The sequence below is a fragment of the Lithobates pipiens genome, unplaced genomic scaffold, assembly GCF_037356315.1.
Source record: "Lithobates pipiens isolate NorthernLeopardFrog02 unplaced genomic scaffold, aLitPip1_a1.2 Scaffold_8, whole genome shotgun sequence".
NCBI classification, from domain to species: Eukaryota; Metazoa; Chordata; class Amphibia; order Anura; family Ranidae; genus Lithobates; species Lithobates pipiens.
Window position 1 is genome coordinate 367,703,003 of NW_027507903.1, and position 26,309 is coordinate 367,729,311.

The 26,309-nt window shown below is 42.9% G+C and overlaps 1 protein-coding gene across 4 annotated transcripts in view; it reads right to left on the reverse strand.

Moving 5' to 3' along the window:
* The window catches only part of RUFY1 (RUN and FYVE domain containing 1), a 341,668-nt gene that overhangs the window by 185,080 nt on the left and 130,279 nt on the right, over positions 1-26,309 (reverse strand). For all 4 annotated transcript variants that reach the window (XM_077473522.1, XM_077473519.1, XM_077473520.1 and 1 more), the window contains exons 5-6: positions 19,556-19,657; positions 15,145-15,268 (exon numbers count right to left, since the gene is read on the reverse strand). In XM_077473522.1, the coding sequence (XP_077329648.1) occupies positions 15,145-15,268; positions 19,556-19,657 (226 nt within the window). The remainder of the gene's footprint in view (positions 1-15,144; positions 15,269-19,555; positions 19,658-26,309) is intronic.

The window sequence follows — 26,309 nt, forward strand, 5'->3', positions numbered from 1 at the left end:
TAGCAGGCACAGGCTGTTGTCAGAACTTCCCCCTAGATAGCCATATTTTTGCACAGAGATAATGAAGATTTTAGTTCAAGTATGTATTTGTATGACAAATTTGAAACTCTTATTTGTAATTAAGTAACAATATTATTTATCATTGATGATCTAATTTGACTTTTTTTAGTTATAGTATTTAACCACTTGACCACTGGGCACTTAAACACCCTCAATAACCAGACCAATTTTCAGCTTTTGGTGCTCTCACATTTTGAATGACAATTACTCAGTCATGCAACACTGTACCCATATGAAAATTTGTGTCCTTTTTTTCACACAAATAGAGCTTTCTTTTGGTGGTATTTAATCACCGCTGGTTTTTTTATTTTTTGTGCTATAAAAGAAAAAAGACCGAACAGTCTGTAAAAAAATGAATTTTCCTTTGTTTCCGTTATAAAATTTAGCAGATTACGGTAGTAATTTTTCTTCATAAAATTTTCGCCAAAATTTAAACTACTACATATCTTTGGTAAACAGAACTACAAATGGGTGATTATTATTTGGTCTTTAGAACTTTCACAGAGTCAAAAAGCTATGGTGCCAATATCTGAAAATTGATCACACCTGAAGTACTGACGGCTTATTTCAATTCTTGAGACCCTAACATGCCACAAAAGTACAAATATCCCCCAAATGACCCCTTTTTGGAAAGAAGACATTCCAAGGTATTTAGTAAGAGGCAAGATGAGTTTTTTGAAGTTGTAATTTTTCCCACAATTCTTTGCAAAATCAAGATTTTTTTTTTTCCTTTTTATTTTTTTCACAAAATTGTCATATCAGCTCATTTCTCACACACAGCATATACATACCCTAAATTACACTCCAAAACACATTCTGCTATTACTCCCGAGTACGGCGATACCACATGTGTGAGACTTTTACACAGTCCAGCCACATACAGAGGCCCAACATGCAGGGAGCGCCATCAGGCGTTCTGGAGCACCCAGGACAATTCTGACATTTCTCTCCTACATGTAAAAATCATAATTTATTTGCTAGAAAATTACATCGAATCCCAAAACATTATATATGTTTTTTTAGCAAAGACCCTAGAGAATACAATGGTGGTCATTGCAACTTTTTATCTCGCACGGTATTTGCGCAGCAATTTTTCGAACGCATTTTTTTGGAAAAAAAAAAAACAGTTTTGTGCTTAAAAAAAACAAAACAGTAAAGTTAGCCCAATGTTTTTGCATAATGTGAAAGATGAAGTTACGCTGAGTAAACAGATACCCAACATGTCACTCTTCAAAATTGCACATGCTCGTGGAATGGCACCAAACATCGCTACTTAAAAATCCCCATAGGACATGTTCTCACGGCGGCCCGATGCTTGATAGCCCTCCGTTGGAAAAGCCAAACGGCCCCAACTATGGAAGCCTTTTATTCTAGAATAAAGGACATCGAACTCATGGAGAAAATGACTGCCAGAATACGGGACAGGCTGGAGGAATATGATCTGGTTTGGGGGAGATGGCGGCTGCTGGAGGATTAGGGGCGCACCGAGTTAGGTACGACAACGTGGATCACTGGTTTTCTCTTCTTCATTTTTTTTCTGTCTTTCTTCTACTGACTTTGCCTATTGCTGCGGCAGACTTTTGCCGCTCTACTTTAAATGTGTTGCATAGGACTTATGGCGGAAATTACAGGGCCTCTTGGGCTTGGGAGCGGGCAGTTGACTGTGTGTGTCTCCTGACCCCCCGCTCTTGGCCAACCACATTATTATGTTTTGCTGCACGTGCCCATGGCCCGTTATCACAGGTAGCGTGCTTATTCCTGACTTTATGTTTTGTAATTGCATTGATGCTACTACGCTTCTGTACTGCTTATCTTCCTATGCTGTTAATGAAAATAAAGAAAACGTTATTTAAAAAAAATAAAATAAATCCCCATAGGCGACACTTTACTTTTTTTTACTGGTTACATGTTTTGAGTTACAGAGGAGGTCTAGGGCTAGAATTATTGCTCTCGCTCTAACGTTCATAGCAATACCTCACATGTGTGGTTTGAACACGGTTTTCATATGTGGGCGGGACATACGTATGCGTTCGCTTCTGCATGCGAGCACATGGGGACAGGGGCCCTTTCAATTTATTTATTTTTTTATTGTTAATTTTTCTTTATTTATTTTAGTTTGACATTTTTTTCCCCAAAAATACATTTTTTGATCACTTTTATTCCAATTACAAGGAATGTAAACATCCCTTGTAATAGGAATATGGCATGACAGGTCCTCTTTACAGTGAGATGTGGGGTCAATAAGACCCCGCATCTCACCTCTAGGCTGGGAAGCCTGAAATAAAAAATAAATAAAAAAAACGATTCTGGCTTTGATAGTATTGGCGAGTCGGTAGAAGCACCGGAGGGAGGCGGGAGGGGGGAATATTTTTCTATATTATTATAGAAAATAGATAATACTTTCATTAAGCCATAAGGGCTATAAACATGCATCCCAGCGATGCCAAAAAGTTTTTTGTTGTGCCTCACCTAGTCTTCCTCGGATCCCCTCCCTTAATATGGGGGGGACTCTACAAGGGCTTCTTGTCCCCTGTTGGGGGGGGGGGGGGGTTTACCCTTCACCACGGGTACATTTTGAATACCTTCATATTATATTATTAAACTTAGGTTAGCATATATAAACTTATGTCTTTTTCTTCTTTCCTAATCTAGAGAACACTGGAGTTTTCTTTCTTTTTTCCTTTTTCAAGTCCATATGAGTTGAGTCAAAATTGGCAGGTCAGAACAACGGGTGAGTGCTGCCTATCGACTCAGCTACCATGGCCCCCTTAAACATTTTATCCCTGAACGTATAGGAACTCAATGTACTACAGAAAAACGCACTAAAGCGTTTAAGTCATTCCAAGCAAAAAATGCACACATTGTGTGCCTGCAAGAGACTCATTTTACAGTAAAATCAACGCCTACATTTTTTAGCTTATGCTATCCACAAATATTCACTGCCTCGGCCAATACCAAACAATGTAGAACTCTCGTGGCTTTCCACCGGTCCACTCCATTCACAATTGATTTGGAAATTAAGGATCCCGAAGGAAGATATCTAATCCTTACGGGACACATTTTGGAAGTAACTGTGGTTTCTTATTATGTACCTAACAGCCAATTCGATTCTTAACACATCTATTACAAGTAGTTAATGCACAGACTGGGAACAATCATTGTATGTGGTGATTCCAACCAGGTTCTCCTACCATTTTTGGACAAAACACCATATACTCCACCCCGTAACCACTCTAAAATATCTCTCTCTCTCTCTCTCAACTCCTTTCCAAACACAATTTAATTCATTCATGGAGAGAGAATAATCCAACAAATAGAAATTACACCTACTTTTCACACCCTCACCAAACATTCAGTCGTATTACCCACATTTGATACCCGAGATTCTCTCATCAAATATAATCCCCACCCCATGGTCTGACCATAATGCAGTCCTAACAACTATTGCATCAACCATACTTAAAGCACAAGATATTACTTAAAAACCCTTTATATTGTCACAAAATTGAACATGCTCTGAAAGAATATTTAACATTCAACAAAAGCCCAGAAATTTCCCCAATAACATTGTGGGAAGCACATGAACTGGTCTTGAGGGAAACACTTCAGCAGCAGTATGGAATACTCAATAGAGAACGCAGAAATCTTGCACGTAAATTAGAAACACAATTTAACTCCTTTTTCTTAGCTTTCCAAAGCAATCCTAATCCAACTACTAAAAATAATTTAGAGAAGGCATGCCTGGAATATGATCTTTTTCTTACAGAATCATCTGATAAATTACTGCGTCGTTCCAGACATGCTTTTTTTGTGAAATCTAACAAACCAGGCACATATCTGGCAAAGGCACTCAGATCAACAAATAACTAATTTAAAAAAATTTGATTAAAACTATCTAAAAACATATATACAAGCAACCCCCTTAAAATCGTTCACAAATTTCGTTCTCATTAAATACACTATACACAGAATCAAATACATTCAATTCAAATGAAGCAGATTCCTTCTTCTCACAAATTAACCTACCTGAACTAACGATTTCATAAAAAACACAACTTGAGATACCCATCATGGCAGAGGAAGTAGAAAAGGTCAAAGAGTTGAAAATGAATAAAAGACCAGGTCCAGATGGTTATTCTGCATTATACTACTGCACCTTTTCAGACTCTATTTCCCCTATATTGGGAGAAGCATTCAATGATTTACTCAAAAATAAATAATTTAGACAAGAATCCTTATTGGCGAACATATGCGATTCCCAAACCCCATTCCGATGATACTTGTACTAACTACCGACCTATATCAATGCTAAATCTTGATATCAAAATACCTGCAAAGATTTTAGCATTCCGTCTAAGTAGATTCATTTGCGCACCTTATAAATTGTGATCAAGTTGGCTTTATGCCAACACGACAAGCAGGCGATAATGTACGCCGAGCAGTTCTTTTAGGACAAATTGCCAAAACACGTCACATTCCCTCCTGCTTTCTCTCACTTGATATTCAAAAGGCTTTTGATTCTATATCCTGGTCCTACCTGCATTACACATTACAGAAGTGGGGTTTGGCCCAAATTTTACCAACTGGATCAGGGCACTATATAATAAACCTAAAGCATATGTTAAATATGCAGGTTATAAAACTGATACCTTTAACCACTTGCCGACCGCCGATGTACGTCCTATTTTTGAAGAGGGATATCTCGGTAACAGCAGCAGCTGCTGCCACAACCGAGATATCCATCTCTTCAGGCGGCGGTCGGCTGTACGATAACGGTGGTCTCCGCGACGGATTCGCTGCGAGATCACCGCTATCGGCGGCGGGAGAGGTGCCACCCCCCCTCCCGCCGCTTACCAGGGCCGTCGGTAGCGGCGGAGGCGATCGGGTCCTCTTCCTAGCTGGGCATAGAGACAAGTGAGGCTAAGATGGCCCCCACTCGTCTCTATACCATAGGAGGGCGGAAGCGACGTCAAAACGTCACTTCCGCCAATACCTCTTAAAAGGTATTTTTTTTTTTTTAAATGTCAGATTTTTTTTTTTTTTTTTTTTTTTTTTTGTTGCTTTTTAGCCCAAATATGAGATCTGAGGACTTTTTGACCCCAGATCTCATATTTAAGAGGACCTGTCATGCTTTTTTTCTATTACAAGGGATGTTTACATTCCTTGTAATAGGAATAAAAGTGATCCATTTTTTTTTTTAAATAAATAAAATCAATTAAAATAAATAAGAAAAAAAAAGATTTTTTTTTTTAAAAACACCCCGTCACGACGAGCTTGCGCACAGAAGCGGGCGCACACGTGAGTAGCGCCCGCATATGAAAACGGTGGTAAAACCACACATGTGAGGTATCGCCGCGATCAGTAGAGCGAGAGCAATAATTCTAGCCCTAGACCTCCTCTAACGCAAAAAATGCAACCTGTAGAATTTTTTAAATGTCGCTTATGGAGATTTTTGAGGCTAAAAGTTTGACGCCATTCCACGAGCGGGCGCAATTTTGAAGCGTGACATGTTGGGTATCAATTTACTTGGCGTACCATTATCTTTCACAATATAAAAAAAAATTGGGCTAATTTTACTGTTGTCTTTTTTTTTTTATTCAAAAAAGTGCGCTTGTAAGACCGCTGCGCAAATACGGTGTAAAAAAAAGTATTTCAATGACCGCCATTTTATTCTCTAGGGTGTTCGAAAAAAAACAATATAAAATGTTTGGGGGTTCTAAGTAATTTTCTAGCAAAAAAAACTGTTTTAAAACATGAAAACACCAAGTCTGAAAAAGAGGCCTGGTCCTTAAGTTGTTAATATTGAAAGGGGCACTAGGCAGGGGTGTCCGCTTTCACCCCTGTTATTTGCACTTCTTATAGAACCATTGCCCAATGGATCAGATCAGATCCCACCATAACTGGTATTGAAGCAGCATTCTGGATGCTGGCTACAAATGCATCACTTTACAGGCAGAGTAAGCCCCCTTTTGCTTTTAAACAATTTTGCATTTTTAAAAAGGCACTTGTTTTGTTTTTGGGGTTGTCCAAATTGGTGACATTGATACATGTCCCTCAGGGTGGGACCTAGAGTACATTTGGGTGTCCTTATAGAGTTTGTAACACATTTATTTTCTCTTTGTATTTTATTTGTTACATCTTTGCAAAAATGTGTTTTAGAGCAAGTATTTTTAACTTTTGTTTGTTTTTGTTGTTGTTTTTTGGGGGGGATATTTTTCACTGAAATATTTTTGATGATGTCAATCTGTTTTGTTTGTAGGTTGTTTGTTAGTTTCACTTTAATTGTCTGTGCTGCATTATTTTGCAAAATCTTCCTCAAGCTGACTAATAAATGTTTAAATTCGTAAGAGACTGTCCATTTGTGGGCGCAGTCCTTTTAACTCCTGTTAATTTCCTCTGCAAAATGGTCAGACCTCAAAATCATATTCTGTTAGTGTCTCAAACATACATGTGTTTTTTGTTTTCCTTGCTCTTTGTAGCACATTATGTTATGTGTTTTGTTAATTTGTTTTGCAGCTGCATGCGCAATCCAAGTAATGAATTTTACACTCGCACCCCCAAACAATTTTCATGCAACAGATTTCCCAGCTGCAGGTTACCAAGCTGATTGGCATGGCAAAACAAAAAAAGGTCTGATTTTTCTAAAAGCTACTTTCCTGTTGCCTTCATGGTAGCATATGCATGGATTAAGCGTATACTGCCATGGATAGGCACCAGGAAAGGAAAACTACAATGCTGGGACCCGCCCAGATGCTTGGCTGGTAGCACAGCTCAGGGCTGAGAGGAGACCGAAGAACTGAGCAATCAGCGGTCTTTGATCACTCGGTTCTCAGTGTAGAGCTGATGGGGGGGATGGTATTGATGCTGCAGCCATTTAGGCAAGTATTAATATTTGTTATTTTCCATTCCCTCACTTCTCTTTAAAAAAGGATAATAAATTACTAATTTGCAGAATGATTATTAGCTAAATCTATTTAGTACACTCCTCCTGATTGGCTTTGACAGCTGCGGGAGCCAATAGTGCTACTGCGTTGCCTCAGCCAATCAGGGAAGAGAGGAAGCAGGGCCAGATCGGGCTCTGTGTCTGAATGGAGATAAAGTAATATATATATATATATATATATATATATATATATATATATATATATATATATATATATATATATATATATATATATATATAATTTATTATAAACTTGGAGCTCATCTTCAATAAAAATAAATTTTACACATTCTAAACACATTTTATAGCCATGGAAATGCAAAAAATCTAAGCAACATCTAATATACGAAGTGTGACGTATTTAAAGTTCCATGTATATTTGATGTTGCTTACATAAGTACTTATTGGGATGATGCCACGCCCCCAGGAATATATTTGCATTTCTTATTTATCATTGGTCCTACACATCTATAATTGTTTATACAATAAAACAGCAAACTTGCATGAAAGAAATTCTGTCAAGATGGAACTACAGTCATCTGAAAAATATATACCATGTGCAAATTTACAGTGGGTATAGAAAATAATCACCCCCCTTTAAAATAATCAAATTTTGTTGCTTTACGGTCTGAAATGAAGACATTCGCTCAGTGCAACTTATAACATCCAAGTGAAAGATATAGCACCAACATGTCAGAAAAAAAAATACAAAAAAAATCAAAAAGAATCACCGAGTTGGAAGAAGTTGCTTCGACTTAGCAAAAAGGTTCCTGCACTACTTGGTGTGACTTCAGAGCGGCTTGCATACTGCTAAGATACTCCAACCACAGCATTCCCCGCACAGTTAGAAAGCATTGCCTAGGCGCACACTTAACCCTTTGATTGCCCCTGATGTTAACCCCTTCCCTGCCAATGACATTTATACAGTGACTGTGTATTTTTATTTAGCACTGATCACTGTATTGGTGTCACGGGTTTCTAGAAGTGTCACTTCGTGCCAAATTTGTCCGCCGCAATGTCGCAGTCCTGCTAAAAATCACCGATGGCTGCCAATACTAGTAAAAACAAAATATTTTCAAAATTGTCAGCCTTTGTTTATAGCGCAAAAAATTAAAAATGCAAAAGGTGATCAAATACCCCCAAAAGAAAGCCCTATTTTGTGGGGGAAAAATTACAGCAGCGCACGACTGTACAACTGTCAGTTAAACCAATGCAGTGCACTATAGAAAAAATGACCTTGTCAGAAAGGGGTTAAAACCTTCTATGTCTGAAGTGGTTAAAGAAGTAATTTGCAAGCCGTGCTGAAGTCACGCTGTACGGGGCAGCTTCAGAGTTGTCCGACTTTCAAGCCACCCCAGTGTGAACCAAGCCTTAGCCCACGTTCCCATTAGACCGATTTGACATGTCAAATCGCATGCCAAATTGGGGCCAATTATGAATCTTTAGGGAAAACTCCACACCAACCAAAGAAAAAAAAGACAGCATGGGGTTCCCTCTCCAAGGCCATACACCAGGCCCTTTGGTCTGGTATGGACTATAAAGGGAATTTCCCACATCAGAAAAATGGCATGGGCCCTAACCGGCCCCCCCCCCCCGCAAAATCCAGACCTGGCCATTTTCGGAGCACAAGGTCCTGCGGGTCAGGAAAGGGGGTGGGGACAAGCGAGCGCGCCCCCCTCCTGAACCATACCAGGCCACATGCCCTCAACATGGAGATGTGGGTGCTTTGGAGCAGGGGGGAGCTCCCCCAACCCCAAAGCACCTGGTCACCTTGTTGATGAGGACAAGGGTCTCTTCCCGACAACCCTAGCTAGTGGTTGTTGGGGTCTGTGGGCAGGGGGCTTGTCGTTATCTGGAAGCCACCTTTAACAATGGTGCCTGCAGACCCGAGACCCCCACCTCATGTTAACGAGTATGGGGTACATTGTACCCCTACCCATTCACCTAAAAAAAACAAAAAAAAAAAAAAAAAAACAAACAGTACACAGGTTTATGACAAAGTCATATATTAAATCAGTTCTGTCGTCTCTTCCGATTTCTTCTCCCCTCTCCAGCTCTTCTCCCTCTGCGCTGTCTTCTCCCTCTTCTGTCAGGTCTCCTCTCTCCACTTATGTCCTCTGCCGGGTCTCCTCTCTGCGCTGCCTTCTCCCTCTGTTCTTCCTCCGATCTACTCTCTGCGCTTTCTCCTGCTCTGATGCTAGGTTTGTGGCATGCCATTACTTATATAGGCATGGGGCAGGGCCACAGGATGACGTCATCTGGAGGCCCTGCGCCTTGTGATGTCCCCGCTCCGGGGCGTGATCTGCAGTGATGTCACAAGGGGCGTGGCTTCCGGATGAAAGAGCGGTAAGGATGTGGACTTCTCTTCCACAGGCAGTGGTTTTAGCAGGGAGCATCAAAAATGTAAAAAAACTATTAGATAAGCACCTGAATGATAACATACAGGTATATACAATATAATACTGACATAAAATCGTAGGCATAGGTTGGACTTGATGTGTCTTTTTTTCAACCTTGCTTACTATGTAACAAATTACTTTGTCAAAAACCCGTGCACTGTTTATTTTTGAAATAATTTTTTTTTTTTTGGTGAATGGGTAGGGGGTAAAATGTACCCCATACTCATTCACATAGGGTGGGGGGGGGGGCAAGGATCTGGGGACACCCCTTGTTAAAGGGGGCTTTCAGATTGCAATAAGCCACCCACCCACAGACCCCAACAACCACCGACCAGTGTTGTCAGGAAGAGGCCCTTGTCCTCATCAACATGGGGACAAGGTGCTTTGAGGTGGAGGGGCCCTCCTGCACCAAAAGCACCCACACCCCCATGTTGAGGGCATGTGGCCTGGTATGGTTCAGAAAGAGGGGGGCACGCTTGTTCGTCCGCACCCCCTTTCCTGAACTGCCAGGCTGCGTGCTCGGATAAAGGTCTGGTATGGATTTTGGGGGGATCCCACCTCATTTTTTTGGCATGGGGGTTTCCCTTGAAATCCACACCAGACTGAAGGACCTGGTATGCTCTTGGAGGCGGAACCCCATGCTGTTTTTGTTTTTTAATTTGGCTCCCCTTCAAGATCAGAGCACAAGTCATATGTTAAAGTCAGATCAGTTAAGACGGCAATCCAACTTCAGTGATATTCAATGGGCTGAAGTAGGATCAAAGTCGGAACAAAGTAGTGCAGGGAGCATTTTTTTAAAGTCTGACCGACTTGTGTCGGACAAGTTAAGATGGCTCCCATAGGGAAAGATTGATTTTCACATGTCATGTGACATGAGCTCCCAATGTTGGAAAGTTTATTGTACAAGTGTGAACCCGGCCTCAAAGTCAAATGGCTGTGTGTGTCATTGATAAGGTGATTAGCTACACCTGATTGAGTTTACAAGTCATTTTTAGGAGGGGAGTGGTCCCTTTTCCAACTCAGTGCTTCTGGTTTTTAATATAGATTTTATTTTTATATATGCTGGTTATATCTATCACTTGGATGTTATAAATTGCGCTGGATAAAAACAGTGTGTTTTCATTTCAGGTTGCAAAGCAACAAAATGTAATTTTAACCACTTAAGGACCCAGCCTTTTTTTGACACATTAAAAAAAAAAAAAAAAGATGTATTTTTTGCTAGACAATTACTTAAAACCCCCAAACATACAAACACATATATATTAGATAAATTGAGATATATATATATATATATATAAATATATATATATATAAATATATATATATATAAATATATATATATATATATATATATATATATATATATATACACACACACACACACACACATATATATACATATACATACATACATACACACACTTTGTTTTTTGTTTTGTTTTTACTAGGAGACCCTAGAAAATCAATGGCGGTCATTGACATTTTTTTTATGTCACATGTTTTTTCAAACGCAATTTTTTGGGGATAAAATAAACTTTAATGAATTAAAAAAAAAAAAAAAAAAATAATAATAATAATAATAATAATAATAATAAGTATATACCCCAATTATTTCATATAAAATATGAAAGATATTATGCAGAGTAAATAGATATATAGATGTCGTGCTTTAAAATTGCATGCCAAACTACGGTACATAAAAATCTCCATAGGCGACGCTTTAAAAACTTCTACAGATTACCAGTTTAGTAACAGAGAACGTCTAGTACTAGAAGGTAAGCGGCTTGTATTACGGTCGGTGGTGGTATTTTCACGAATCTGCACAAGATTGAAAAGCATTTTTACAAGCACAAGTGTTCACAGCTGAAGACTTGTTCTACCTTATTCCCTGTTTACATGCATGGACCATCTCTCTGAAGATTTTATAGCTATCCATTTATAATAATCTTTATGTATTTTAGTTTAGTTTTTAATTAGCGCTGCACTATTTAGGATTTAAAGTTTTTATTGAGGATTTGTATTTTGACCTTGAGTTTTATAGCGACTTTTTAGGTTAGGTTATTTGTTTGCGCCGATTGATCACAATTTGTCCTTATATGGTACACTGAAGGCCCCTTAACCATTAGTTTATCATAAGCTAGCAAGGCCAACAGGACAGTTGCTGTTGTGCTTAGGGTCTGACATACCAAATGTGCAAGTAAGGGAGTCCCACAAGAGGTACTCAGAAGAAAACCGCAGAGGCATGAGGATTAATGATGTCCGACTCATTCCCATATCCTGGACCTTACAGGAACCCAGCAGAGATGACAGGGAAGTGTGCTCACACCGGAGCACAGTGTGTGTGACGTGTGCATGCGCTCCCCCCATGAGTATGACACAGCCCTTACAAATATGAAAACCCAGAACAGAGGTTTTGGAACCTACATAAGGCATACATAACAAATGTAAAAAGTATAGCAGTGTCTAAAAGGTGTGCTTCAGCCCTCAGCAGGAGACAAGGTTGCAGCACACAGTGTAACTCCTGAAGGGGGAGCCAAATACATGTAGAAAGATCTCAGCTCCTACAAAAGGTAGGGACAAGCCCTGTTACACACCATTGGTGGTCCTAATGGGCAAACCAGTGCATATCAGGCAGGCTTTGCCCCTTCAGTGGGTGGTCTTCCACCAGTAGGTGCAACATGACTCTAGACCTGTTGGGCACTCTATGGTTAACTGAAGTTACACCAAGTGTTTTTCAAACTCCTGTACTCAGGACCCAGTAACAGGCCAGGATTACAAGATAACTGAAATACATCACAGGTGATATAATTTGCTGCTCAGTAATTGAAGTATTGTAGTCTGCATCTCCCCAAGGTAATACTTAAAATCTGGCCTGTTAGTGGGTCTTGAGAACAGGCATCGAGAACCCCTGGTCTAGGAGAATGCCTAACAGAGAATCCAGTGTTAAAGTACCCATTAAGGAACAGCCCCATACCATCCTCTCAGTAGGTCCGGATAGGGCATCCAAATCTATGCTAAACAATATCTTGATAAAAGTAAGAAAAAAAAGTAAGAAGCTGAGGCAGGCTGGGGGTGGGAGGGGTTATACTCGACTGACCTGATTTGTTTGCCAGTGTCCAAACTGTTAAAGTGGCAATAAGCCCACTGAAATAACAAGCCTCAGGCGATAGACCATAAAGAAGCAAATCCTCCCAAATGAGCTATACCTTTGTGCAGCTTGCTCCTCCAGAGCTATCTAAAATAAACAGATCAGATCATATTTTTCAGCTTTCAGGAGGCAGGGGACAGGAACAGATATCACACACCCCACAGTATAGAGATGAGTGTAATCTGACACCGGAGTGGAGGAAATGGACACACCCCTATTTACACAGCCTCCCTGGGAAAAAATGCACATAAGAGGCTGTTTCACTCACCTGCTGTGTGCTAGAGGGGAGAGTTCCATGCCATGGATTGCCTGATGTCAGAGAAAAGTCATAAATGACTCATGCAGACTGCAGTGGAAGGACAGAGGGGCTGGGATCCACAATAGGCGCTACGGATTGAGGAAAGTACACAATATATGGAGGATAGATAATCTTTGCTCATTTTGCATTTCAAAGGTTTAAAATCACTTTAACCACTTAAGGACCAAGCCTCTTTTTCAGACTCTGTGTTTACATGTTTAAAACTGTTTTTTTTACTAGAAAATTACTTAGATCCCCAAACATTATATATTGTTTTTTTTCTAACACTCTAGAGAATAAAACTGCAGTCATTGCAATACTTTTTTTCACACCGCATTTGCACAGTGGTCTTACAAGCGCACTTTTGTTTTTGGAAAAAATTCACTTTTTTGAATAAAAAAATAAATAAGACAACAGTAAAATTAGCTTATTTTTTTATACCATGAAAGATAATGTTACACTGAGTAAATTGATACCCAACATGTCACGCTTCAAAATTGCACCCGCTCGTGGAATGGCGTCAAACTTTTAACCTTAAAAATCTCCATAAGCGACATTTCAAAAATTCTACAGGTTGCATGTTTTGAGTTATAGGGGAGTTCTAGGGCCAGAATAATGGCTCTCGCTCTACCGATGGCGGCGATATCTCACGTGTTAAGCATTAAAGCCCAGCTGCAGATATAATAGCAGTTTTTTGCTCCAATGCTTACTCTATATCTGGTGCTGCCCCTCTTTACACTTGCAGCTCTGCGATAAAGTGCCGGTCTTCTTCAGGGTTAAATGATGCCTAGCTTTATTTAATCTCCTTCCTGTGAGTCCAGGGTGTCAAAGACAACATCCCCCCCCCCCCCCCCCCCCCCGGGGCCCATCATTAGGCTCATAGGAGAATGCTGCAAAGAGATGGTGTCGCTCTCTCAGCGGAGAGGCTGGAGCATAACTTTGGAAACTCAGCAAGTAAACAGCAGCAAGGACTCTGTGGTTCAATTTTAAGATATCATTGCAATGCACATAACTGCTTGAGAAAGGATGTTTTTTCTTCAACAAAAAGCAAATCTACAGATTAAACCTGGCTCATAATCATGTCATTTACACTGCATGAATCCAAAAACTAGCCTTCTTCTTGAATGCTTTAAAAGTATGTGCTAGAAGACTTCCACAGCCTTTTTATGTGTGTAGCGCACTACTCCCTTGGGAGCTGCTGAATTGTTTTGGTTCTTTGCCGTCACCCCTACCCACAGTTCACCATACCAGAAACTTCCAGAGTCTATACTGGGCCTTGCGTCCACTGATGTATACACCAGTCACTTAATTCTTTTTTTCCAATGCTTTTTATTAAACAACTTGAACAGTAGAAGGATGGAGGGTTAGGGGAGAGTTCAGATACCTTGTGCAGATCACTGAGGACTTGAGATCCTGGAGACATTTACACTTTCAGTCAACGGATCTTGCTCACCCGGATAGGCATCTCTCACTAGCCTAGCAGCCAAAATGATGCATGGACAAGTGTCTCTGCCACAAATTTGATAACAATAAATGTTGACCAATCCTCTGCCACAGGATTCAGTACTAGTTGAATACAGCAACACAGTACTAAGATTCTTTTTCCAGCAGTACTGTGCGGTAGATTGGTTTGGATGCGTCCTCCAATTGAGTCACCAGGCTCCTTTTGAGATACCAGCCTTTCGCTCTGTCCTCTCCAAGATGAGTCCTCCCCCGGATCTTTCAATCGTTCAGCTTCTTCCCGCAGGACAGACAGCACGGGACCACCTCTAAACCAGTAGGCCCCAGACAGCTTCTGGGCCTACTTGCAATAACGTAGCCTCGGGCCAACAAGGCCCAGAGGCAGAAAAGTTGTCACATACCTTAGGCCAGGAGGGCCATGAGGTGAGAGAGGGAAAAAATGGCATCTGCCCCTTAAGTATGCTTTCCCAGAAGGCACAGCGGTGAACTACTCCCCCTATTTCTTGGAAAAGAGGGACACGTAATACACCTTAGCATGTTTCCCTTCCATCACTGGCCTGTGGTGACAACGACACCTACAGACGACAGCGTGGAACTACACGCAACACAGCCAATGCTGGAACAGAGGCCAATTTAGCCATAATATTAAGTCAGACAAAACAGACAACCCACTAAATTTACATGCAAGCGCCTGATCAACAGGAGCAAGGCGCTACATGTGAGTGCGGTAAAGCCATCAGCAGTTATTGTGCTTTCACTGTTCTGATTCTTCTAAGCTTTTTGTGCGATTGTATTAAATGGTCATGGGTAAAATTTGACTTTATTATAATCTTACCTGAGAATCCAAATCCTCTCCTTTAAGGCATAAATTTGCATCGATCATGTTGAGCCCAACAAGAAGACCAACAATCACAGCTCCTTCTTCCCCCAACATTAATGCTTCGGGTTCATAAAAGTCACTGGATCAAAAAATAAAAGTAATGCATGGATGGATTTTGTAAAAAAGGTTTAGTGCTTTTATAAATTACAATATAAAGTGTCTGCATTTTCAAAGCTTTAAGGGTTAGTTCACCTTTACATACAGGTCCCTATACATTACAGTGTGTTTAATATATGAAAATGCTGTTCTCCAGAAGCATGCAATACCCATGCTGACATTGTAGGCACCCAAGAGAGACACTTCCACCTTAATGCCACTCCTAAGTGCATGCACAGAGATTTCTCACACATTTTTCTGGCCCAAGAATGATTAGAAAGTAGGGGACAACTTCTCACCATTAAATCTGAGTTCCATTCAAAGGTGGAACTTCTGCTTAGCCATCTCCTCCCCCCTCTGGAGCCACATTTGGCCCCTTTCAGGGGGGAGGGGAGAACAGGTATCTGTTTGTTAGGAGCTGGACCTCCTCTTTAATCACCTCAATGGAGGGCACTTACACCCCCTTCCTGCCCAGAAAATGATATCACCTGTGATGTATTTCAGTTATCTGGCAAACCAGATCGTGACACAAATTGAATTATATGACATCAATTGATCATAAAAATAAATATTATAATTGAATATGTATTCTGTAATAATTAACCAGTCCTCAAATTTCAAGAAAATAATAGAGGATGATGTCCAAGTCTAGTGAAATATGTGAAGGTGCTGATCTACCGATCGAATTGCGATCTCTTGGTTTGGCTTCAGTACATCTATAGCCAACTCCTGCCATTGGTTTGGTATGATGTCCGGATGGTGATCCTACAATACCTGGCTCTCATTGCTTGTCTTCTGGTAAGCGCATACCGTATATACTCGAGTATAAGCCGAGATTTTCAGCCTCTTTTTTGAGGCTGAAAGTGCCCCCCTCGGCTTATACTCGAGTCACCGCTGTCTGACTGCCCGAACAGCGTGTCGAGCAGACAGACAGCGGCCATTCTACCTTTCAAAAGCCGCGCCTCCGCCTCCGCCTGTGATAGGCGGAACACTCAATTTCCCAGCAGTCAGTGTTCCGCCTATCACGGACATCGGCTCATCCTCGGATGAGCCGATGTCCGTGATAGGCGGAACACTGACTGCTGGGAAATTGAGTGTTCCGCCTATCACAGGCGGAGGCGGAGGCGCGGCTTTTGAACAGGGGAATGGCCGCCAGGGCGCCGACGAAGAGCGGCGATCCTGGCATGGGACGACACGGAGGCTCGGGACGGGACGACACGGAGGCTCGGGACGGGACGACACGGAGGCTCGGGACGGGACGACACGGAGGCTCGGGACGGGACGACACGGAGGCTCGGGACGGGACGACACGGAGGCTCGGGACGGGACCGGACGGAGGCTCGGGACACAGGTAGGCTGGACACACAAGGCTGCACGGACACACACACACACACACACACACGGATGGATGGATGGACACACACACACACACACACACACAGGGATGGATGGATGGATGGACACACACACACACACACAGGGATGGATGGATGGATGGACACACACACACACACACACACACACAGGGATGGATGGATGGATGGACGCACACACACACAGGGATGGATGGATGGACACACACACAGGGATGGATGGATGGACACACACACAGGGATGGATGGATGGACACACACACAGGGATGGACGGACACACAGGGATGGACGGACACACAGGGATGGACGGACACACACAGGGATGGACAGGCATATCTCACCCTCGGCTTATACACGAGTCAATAGGTTTCCCAGTTTTTTGGGGGTAAATTGGGGGCCTCGGCTTATACTCGGGTCGGCCTATACTCGAGTATATACGGTATGCTGTGTGGTGGAGGTTCACATGTATTGGTGGTCTGTCTGCACAAAAGGATTTTATTAGTCATCACTTTCACATATTTCACTGGACTTAGACATCATCTTCTATTTTTTTCTTGAAATTTGAGGACTGGTTAATTATCGCGGAATACATATTCAATTATAATATTTATTTTTATGATCAATTGATGTTATATAATTCAATTTGTGTCACAATATGTTTTAGTATAAGTTTATTGTGGAGCTTTTTTTTCTATTTCTGTTCACAGTGTTTGTATCTATCTTACAAGTTGAGCTGCATTTATAGTGTATTTTGGAGTTTATAGTTTTGAGCGTGGTATTTCACTTTTTTCTATATGTTGCAAACCAGGCCTGTTAGTGGGCCCTGAGGACCGGGTTGAAGACCACTGCTTTAGATAATCTGCACAGGTGATTAAGTACAGTAGTGATTAAGGTGATTAAGTACATACAGTAGTTTAGTTGTTTATTATTATTTTATTATTATTATAGGCTCTGTATTGTATTTTTTTTTTACCTTGAAATTACAATAAACACAACTTTCAAAAAAAAAAAAAAAAAAAAAAAAAAAAAAAAACAAACAAAAACACTACACGGCAAATGAGGTTTAATGTAGAAAAATGTAAAAAAAATAAAAAAAAATAAATAAATGCATTTGGGTGGCAAAAATATGAATGTAATCTACTCACTAGGGGGTGAAACTCTGGGGGAATCTAGGATGGAAAGGGACCTGGGGGTCCAAGGAGATGATAGCAGCAGCTTGGCATTGCATGCCATTGCTGAGCCTAACAAAGCAAACAGAATATTGGCATGCATAAAAAAGGGGATTAACTCCAGGGATAAAAGTGATAATTCTCCCACTCTACAAGACTTTGGTCCGGCTTCACCTGGAGTATGCTGTCCAGTTCTGGGCAGGAATCCTCAGGAAGGATGTACTGGAAATGGAGCGAGTACAAAGGAGGGCAAAAAGGCTAATAAAGGGGCTTGAGGGTATTAGTTATGAAGAAAGGTTGTGAGTACTGAACTTATTCTCTCTGGAGAGGGGATTTTAATTTACAAATACCATACTGGTGACCCCACAATAGGGATAAAACATTTTCACAGAAGGGAGTTTAATAACACACATGGCCTCTAAAAAGAGGTTTAACTTTAAACTACGTAGAGGGTTCTTTACTGTAAGAGCGGCAAGGATGCGGAATTCCCTTGCACAGGTGGCGATTTCAGTGTGTGTGTGGGGGGGGGGGTAATCGATAGTTTCAAAAAAGGTTGGCACAGTGGTGTAGTGGTCTCGTCTAGCAGTAAATGGGGTCGCTGGTTCGAATCCCAACCACCACTAACTGCATAGAGTTTGCATATTCTCCCTGTGCCTGCGTGGGTTTCCTCCGGGTACTCTGGTTTCCTCCAAAGACATGCAGGTAGGTCAATTGGCTTCTGTCCAAAATTGGCCCTAGTATAGGAATGGGGACCTTGGTTAGTGGGCTCCTTGAGGGTAAGGACCAATGTGAGTGTGCAATGTACAGAGATAGGGGCATTTGTAGACACTCACTCAGGATGGACTGGTGTCTTTATTAAACCTAACTATGTAACTATAAAACACTTGAACGACCACAACATACAGGGATATACAATGAAATAATGACATATAATCACACACATAGATTGAACTTGATGGACTTGTGTCTTTTTTCAACCTCACCTACTATGTAATTATGTAACTATGTAATATCACTAACTTTCTAAAATATATTTTATTCTAGTTGGCAAACTTCTTATAGGTGAATTTTCTGTACCAACAAGTCTAAATGTACTCCTTTAAATGTTGTCAATTTTGCTTTAGAATTAGTAAAAACCCTCTCCAATTCTGAAAAAAACTTTGGACATTAGATATACTTTAAGAATTTAGGAGCAATGCGAATAGATATCAGTACAGATAAATCATTTTAAAAAGTTCTCGTAAACAAAATTTGCAAAAATTAAGTGGTTCTAAATGCAGTCAAATAATGCAGACAACTGCATTTTGCAATCATACTAACCCTAACATAGTGTTTGCTTGCAATTTAAAAAAAACAAGCTGTGTTTCAATTTATCAGCAATTTGCCCAGAGCTTGACTTTGCAATTAGCATTAGCCTCAGCAACATGATACAGAATGACAATCTATATGGCGGTTATCAATACCACCTAGTTATATCTACTTATGGAGATTCATAAAGGCACTTCTGTTGTGAAAAAAAAAACATTTGTCCGTGATCACATATCTGAGATACCGTATGACAACATTTAGCAGGCGATTCAGTTCGTATAGGTAGCGCTATACAAGTCATTAATTCATTCAGCAATAATATAACACAACATAAATGTTAACAGCATTTTTTTTTTCAAAAATGATTCCTGCCATTTGAAAAAAAAATAAACATGTCGTCTTTTTTTTTTTAACAATACCTCAATAAATCCTTGTGGTCTATCAGTATTTGCAAATAATCTGACAACTTTTTTTGCATTAGCGAAAGATGTAGCCAAGCTCTTCCCCGTCCAACAGCTGTCCTAAAATGAGAATAAAGAAGCATTTTAAAAAGCACAAAAACTTGACATTTGAAGAACATAATAAAGGCCCAAAAACGTACCTAAAAAGTGTCAAAACGAACCTTGAAATTTAAAAGCTTCTAGCAGATGGTTATGGTGGAAGAAACTGTGCCTGTCTCTTCCGTCATTAAATCTTTCCCCCTGTCTGCTAGTGGATTTCTACAAGTTGTACAGCAAGAGCCACAAATGAGCAGTTCGGAGTACAATCCTGACATTTTACAGACACTGGGAATAAGTGCTGGAATAAATAAAATGTTGTGTACATGCATAGGAGTTACGTAATCTTGGCCTGGCCAATCAAACTGGCTGAAGAATCAAGATGCCAAAAGATACCCAAGAAGGAAACACCACTGCCAGAGCGACATGGGAGATTGCGGATACTGCAGCTCTTGATAGAGGCACGAGTGACATAACATGCAAATATGTTGTGCATACTTGCACAGTATGACAAAAGTTCCTAGGGGACCTGAAAAGCTTAAAGTAAAGCTAAGGGGGGGGGGGGGGGGGTGGCCTAATGGGGCATGTGAGCAGCGGTGTTTTACAGAGCTCCCACTAGTGATCCTGCAAACAATCCTTCCCCCGCCGATACTGCCTGCCTAAATCAGACCGGATCCGTCACCTGCCGCTGCCCAGACTCTCCAGGACCCTGTAGCAGCTATCAAAGCGGGCATGATGACCCACGGGAACCGGGGAGAAGCCGCAGCATCGGCCGCTTTGGACATCCAAGATGGCACCTGGCACTCTCAGCCTCAGAGAACACTACGAGGCCAAGACAAGAAGACGGCACAGGGGGGTAAGTCATCCAAACCCCCTAACAAAGAGCAGCCAAGGGATATTCTATACTATGGTTGCAGGAAATGTTCGGCAAGGAGGCCTTCTCTCCCCTCTACGCGGTGGAGTGGGCGCACAGGGTCCCGCCACAACCCCCTCCGCCAGGCGGCCCCCCGAGTGCAATGCTAGCCAGACTCCTGAACTACAGGGGTCGCAAAATTGTGCTGTGACTGGCCAGAGAAAAGGGCGCTGTGCAATACCAGGGCAACAGAATATCCTTCTATCCGGATTTCTCAGCTGAGGTGCAGCGCAGGTCCAAGTTTGCCAACATCAAAAAACGACTGCAGAGGCTGCAACTGAACTATGCTATGCTATTCCCGGCAAAACTCAGCGTCATTGCCATGGATCAAAACCATTTTTTCAAAACCGCACAGGATGCTGCGAGCTGGCTGGACCATAATGAGAATGCTCTCCGCCGCAGAGGAGAGGACCGAGACTGTATCGACCATCTGCATTGGGCAAATTAAGAAAAGGCGCTCATCCACCTTTGATGTTTCTACACCGTTACATGGGGGCACGTACCTGATATCCACCATCAGCGAGTTTAATTCGATCTATCATTTGCTTAAGAGGGTCACAGATCTCACCTTCAGACGGAATGCGTTTTTGCATAAGTCCTATACAAAGTCAGTTGAAGTTGAAGAGCAGGCGAGAGTTCTTGTGCCCTGTTGGCATGACCAAGGCTCGCAGAGATCTTACCCCAGTTGTCGGGGAAATTTTACATCCTACCCTGTTGGCAGGCAATGGGCCACTAACTGAACGGTACCTATATAGTTTCTACCCTGTTTGTTCTGCCGCGCAAATGCGCAACAAGACCCTTTGCAGTTCTGTGTCGCATATCCAGTGCACGGGATATTTCATCATCACCACCCCAGGCCTAATGCATTTCTTATCAGCTCCTCCTGACCATCTGAGATGCACACGCCTGGACCATACGGGAAGAGTGTCTAGATACTCTGGACTACCTCATAAGTACAGTCGATTACACACATGCTTGCTATGTCTTCTACATCCATAGTGACTTGGAATGTCCGGGGGGTAAATGATCCACTGAAAAAGACCATGACCTCTGCGAGTCTGCGTAAATTTCACCCGGCCATAATAGGCCTCCAGGAGAGGCACCTACAGGGGGACACTGATTTTTTTGCAATATGCCTGGGGTGAGAAGGCCTATCATTCCACTCACTCCTCATTTTCTAGGGGGGGTGAGCGTTCTGATACACAAAGCATTAGCATACCAGGAACTGGACTCTCTCAGATATATCTGGCAGATTTGTGTTTTTATATTTTAATATCTATGCAATTACCATGATTCTTGCTTTTGTATACATACCCCACCATTTTCACGTGAGGTGCTGCAGCTGCTTTTATCTTACCTGGCCAACAAGCAGGAGGTCCCAGTCTTAATTATAGGGGACTTCAATTGTTACTTGGATCCCAGACTAGATAGACACCCTCCAATTGCGCCCCCTAGAGGCGGCTGGGGCACTGCCCTCAGTAGATTAATGGCAGAGGTGGGGTGAGCTGACATATGGCGGAGTCGCAAACCAGACTGTAGGCAGTTCTCCTGTTTCTCTAAAACACACGGATCATTATCCCGTATAGATCTATGCGTAGGCACCCCCCAATATGGTTAGCTGCACCTCTAAGGTGGAATACTTTCCTCGGGTGTATCGGATCACTCCCCCATGGCCCTATGGCAAGTCACTCAACCCCCCAGTTCATTGCCCAGGGCCCCGTGGAAGCTGAATGCCTTCTGGCTGAAGCTGTTTACATCACAGGAAAGGATAGCCTCCCAGATTCAGAGCTTCTTCCAAATACACCAGCGGCACACCAATAGCCTCCTGAAGAGGGAAACCTTTAAGGTGTACCTGAGGGGGGGTATTCATACACAAAATTCCTTTGGTAAAGCGGAACTCCTCGGCATTGCTAGAGCAAGCGGGAGACTTGGTGAGACAAATGGAGCCAACGTATGTGACAGGCCTTACTGACTACGCAAGGGAGGAATGGATGGTGGCTCAAGACACTTTGGACAGCATGAGATTCTCAACTGCGGAGTGGAAGAGGTTTTTCACAAAACTGGCGTTTTATGAGGAGGGGGAGAAGACGGGGCGCCTACTTGCCAAAATAGCAAAATCACAACAGCAGTCACTGGCCATTGGGGCCATACGAGCCAAGCATGGCAAGGTGGTCAATTCACAGGAGGCCACAATATCCAAGCTGGCTAACTTCTATATGGACCTATAGAGGTCGAGGGAAGCCTACTCAGATGAGGACCTGACCACGTACTTATCCACTATAAATTTACCTACACTTTCAGATGCGGCCAAACAACAACTTGAGGCCCCCGATAACTCTTGAGGAGCTACAACTGGCAGCTGGCTCCTTCCCCACCTGTAAGGCACCTGGGGCTGACGGTATCCCTATGGAGGTATACACACAATATGGGGAGCATATATTGCCTGAATTATTGAAGGTGTTTAATGCATGCATGGAGGAAGGTACTCTCCCTGAATCCATGACAAAAGCAAATATAATTTTACTGCTCAAACCGGGTAAAGATCCAGTTGACCCGGGTTCCTATTTCATTACTACAAAGTGATGTAAAAATCCTTGCCAAAGTCCTGGCGCTCCGAGTCAATGGGATAGTATCCACTATTATCCACCAAGATCAGGCCAGCTTTATGCCGCAAAAATCCATGGTAACAAACCTCAGGAGATTGTTTATCAACATGCAACTACAGGCAGATAATGGGGGGTGTAGGGCCCTCCTGTCTCTTGATGCCAATAAGGCATTTTATAGTATAGGCTGGAGATATCTATGGGCGGCGTTGATTAAATTTAAACTGTTGTACGTATCCCCGTAGGCGAACATTAGGGTAGCGGATAAGATGTCAGACGCTTTTGCTCTGGGCAGGGGGACGAGGCAGGGGTGCCCGCTGTCCCCCCGCTCTTTGCAAGTGCGATAGAACCACTTGCAGCATTAATAAGAGATCGTATGCAAATTCATGGATTCCAATATGGGGCCACCCATGAGAAAATCATGTTGTACGCAGACATGCTGCTTTTCTTGTCGGACCCCAGCCTCTACCTTTCAGAGGTAATGTCCATAATAGAACAATTTGGTGGATACTCAGGCTTGACCATAAATTGGTCCAAGTGAGCTATTATGTTAGAAGGAGGGGATGTTGCAATCCCAGAATCCTGTCCAGTACCAGTAGTAACCAGTTTTAAGTATCTAGGGGTACAAATTACACCCATAATAGGGGAATACTGCTCCCAAAATATATGTCCACTATTGTTGAGATTCCGGGACAGGATAAATACGTGGAACAACCTTAAGATGTCACAGGCAGGAAAAGCTAACCTAATAAAAATTATCCTAATGGCCCAACTGTTATACTTCCTCCATAACTCACCGGTAGTAATACACCTTAAAATTTTCAGACTGGTAAATACCCTATTCCGGAGGCTACTGTGGAATACAAAGCCCCCTAGGATCAAGCTGGAACAGCGGAGGGTTGGCGGTCCCCAACCCTTGGCTGTACTATATAGCGGCCCAGTTGCAACACTTGGTAGGTTCCATGTCGCATGAACCGATGGGCTCGGCTGCGAAGTTGATGCTGTATGGGTCCGAAGCGGAGACCATCCCTATGGGACTGGAGGCACAAATGTTTAAGAGTTCTAATAAACAGATCCCAACGCTATCCATGATGCAAAAAAATCTGGAGTAAGGGCAGACAGCTCCAGGGGGTACAGGGCTTCACAGAATATAGTCCAATATGGGGCAACCACACATATGCAGAGCTAGATAAACTACAGCCAGACCCAAGATGGTGAGCCCATGGTGTGACTATGCTGTCCCACATATTCCGAGATGGTAAACTGATGACTTTTGTAGACTTACAAACCAAATTTAGCCTTCCCGAAACCATGACTTTCCCATGTATGCCGCTGCGACACGCAGCGTCGCAGGGGGGACATGGGGGAATGGGTACTGTCACCCACCCCGGTGTACCATGCGCTGCATTCCTCAGACGTCACAAAGGGAACAATATCCCAATGCTACCAGATGCTGTTAGCAAGGCACTTGCAAGATCAACCCTGCAAAGTAATACCAATGTGGGAAAGAGACGTAGGCCAAATCATGGGAGAACAGTGGGAAGAATCTCTGCAATCTATAACCTTGTGTTCCTTGAATGTGGCGCAAAAAGTCTCCCAACGCTATATAATACTAAGAGCACATTACACACCGATCAAACTATACAAGATGGGCAGGCTAGCAGACCCCTCGTGCGGTAGGTGCAGGCAACAAGGGGGGGACCTCGTCCACCTCTTGTGGCGCTGCCCGAAGCTCCACTGGTACCGGAAAGAGGTAATTGACACACTCAACATGGTGTTTCAAACACTGATACCTATGGACCCCATATGCTGTATTCTAGAGGTCCTGGAGGATGTGATTCCTGAGGAGCCGGTCAGGGTTGCAGTCTCTAGGGCACCATTTCAGGCAAGAAAACTTATACTAAATGGGCTGGAAATCCATGGTGCCTCCTACCACGGTGGCCTGGATAACGCATATGGGAAACACCCTCATAATGGAAAAATATATCTATCAGCACATGGGATGCCCGGGCAGGTTTGAGCGCATATGGTCAAGATGGCTGGATTCACCTGGGTTAACCCCTTCCCGCCGAGCGTACGCAGATGTGTGTACTTTGCTTCCGGGGGGTATACCGGGATGATGCCTGCAGGTGCAGGTACCATTTTTCTGAGCAGGCGATTGGCTTTCCAGCCATAACCACTGATGCGGCTAAAAGCCGCTCGGCTGTTATGCCGGAGGAGCGGGAGGGGACGTCCCCCCTCCCACCGCTCTTACCGGTGTTCCCGCTCAATCGGGAGCACGGATCTCACATCCGTCGCTTCCAGTAAACGTCACTTCCTGTTTACTCGGCTGCCAATGGCGCCGGATTTAAAAATACAGTATTCAGAATCGCCGACCAAAACAGGCATCAGCCGATGCACTAACGTCTACCTTACAGAACTTGGTAACGTATGGACAGACGACCAGGTCGCCGCCTTACACACCTGAGCGTCCGACGCTTGGTGTCGGAAAGCCCAAGACGTTCCGATTGCCCTTGTAGAGTGGGCCGTGACCAGAAAAGGGGGCACCTGCCCCCTCAAGGCATAGGCTTGTACTACAATCTGTCTGATCCACCTGGAAATGGTGGCCAACGAGACCGCCATACCTTTCTTTGAACCAGCCACCGAAACAAACAGTGAGTCTGACGTCTGAAAGGGAGCAATGGCAGACAAACACATCAGAGCCCTAACCAGGTGGAGTGTGAAGGGCTACCTCTTTGGGATGCTTCGGCGTAGGACAACAATGGTAATACAATGTCCACATTGATATGAAAAGCCTAGACCACTTTCGGTAGAAAGGACGGTTGGGGACTCAACACCTCCTTATCCCTGTGGATGACCAGATAAGATGACTTGCAGGACAAGGCTGCCAATTCCAAAACCCTCCTGGCCGATGTGATGGCCACTAGAAAGACCACTTTCTGGGAAAGAGTCAACAGGGGAATCTCCCTGATGTTTTCAAAACAACGGTTTCTGAAGCGCCGACAACACCAGGTTCAAATCCCATGGGGGTAACGGTGGACACACCGGAGGGACTACATGTCATACCCCCTGAACGAAGGTACTCACTAAGGAGTGTGATGCCAGGGGTCATTGAAAAAAAGACAACCAAAGCCAAAACTTGCCCTTTGATGGTGCTTAA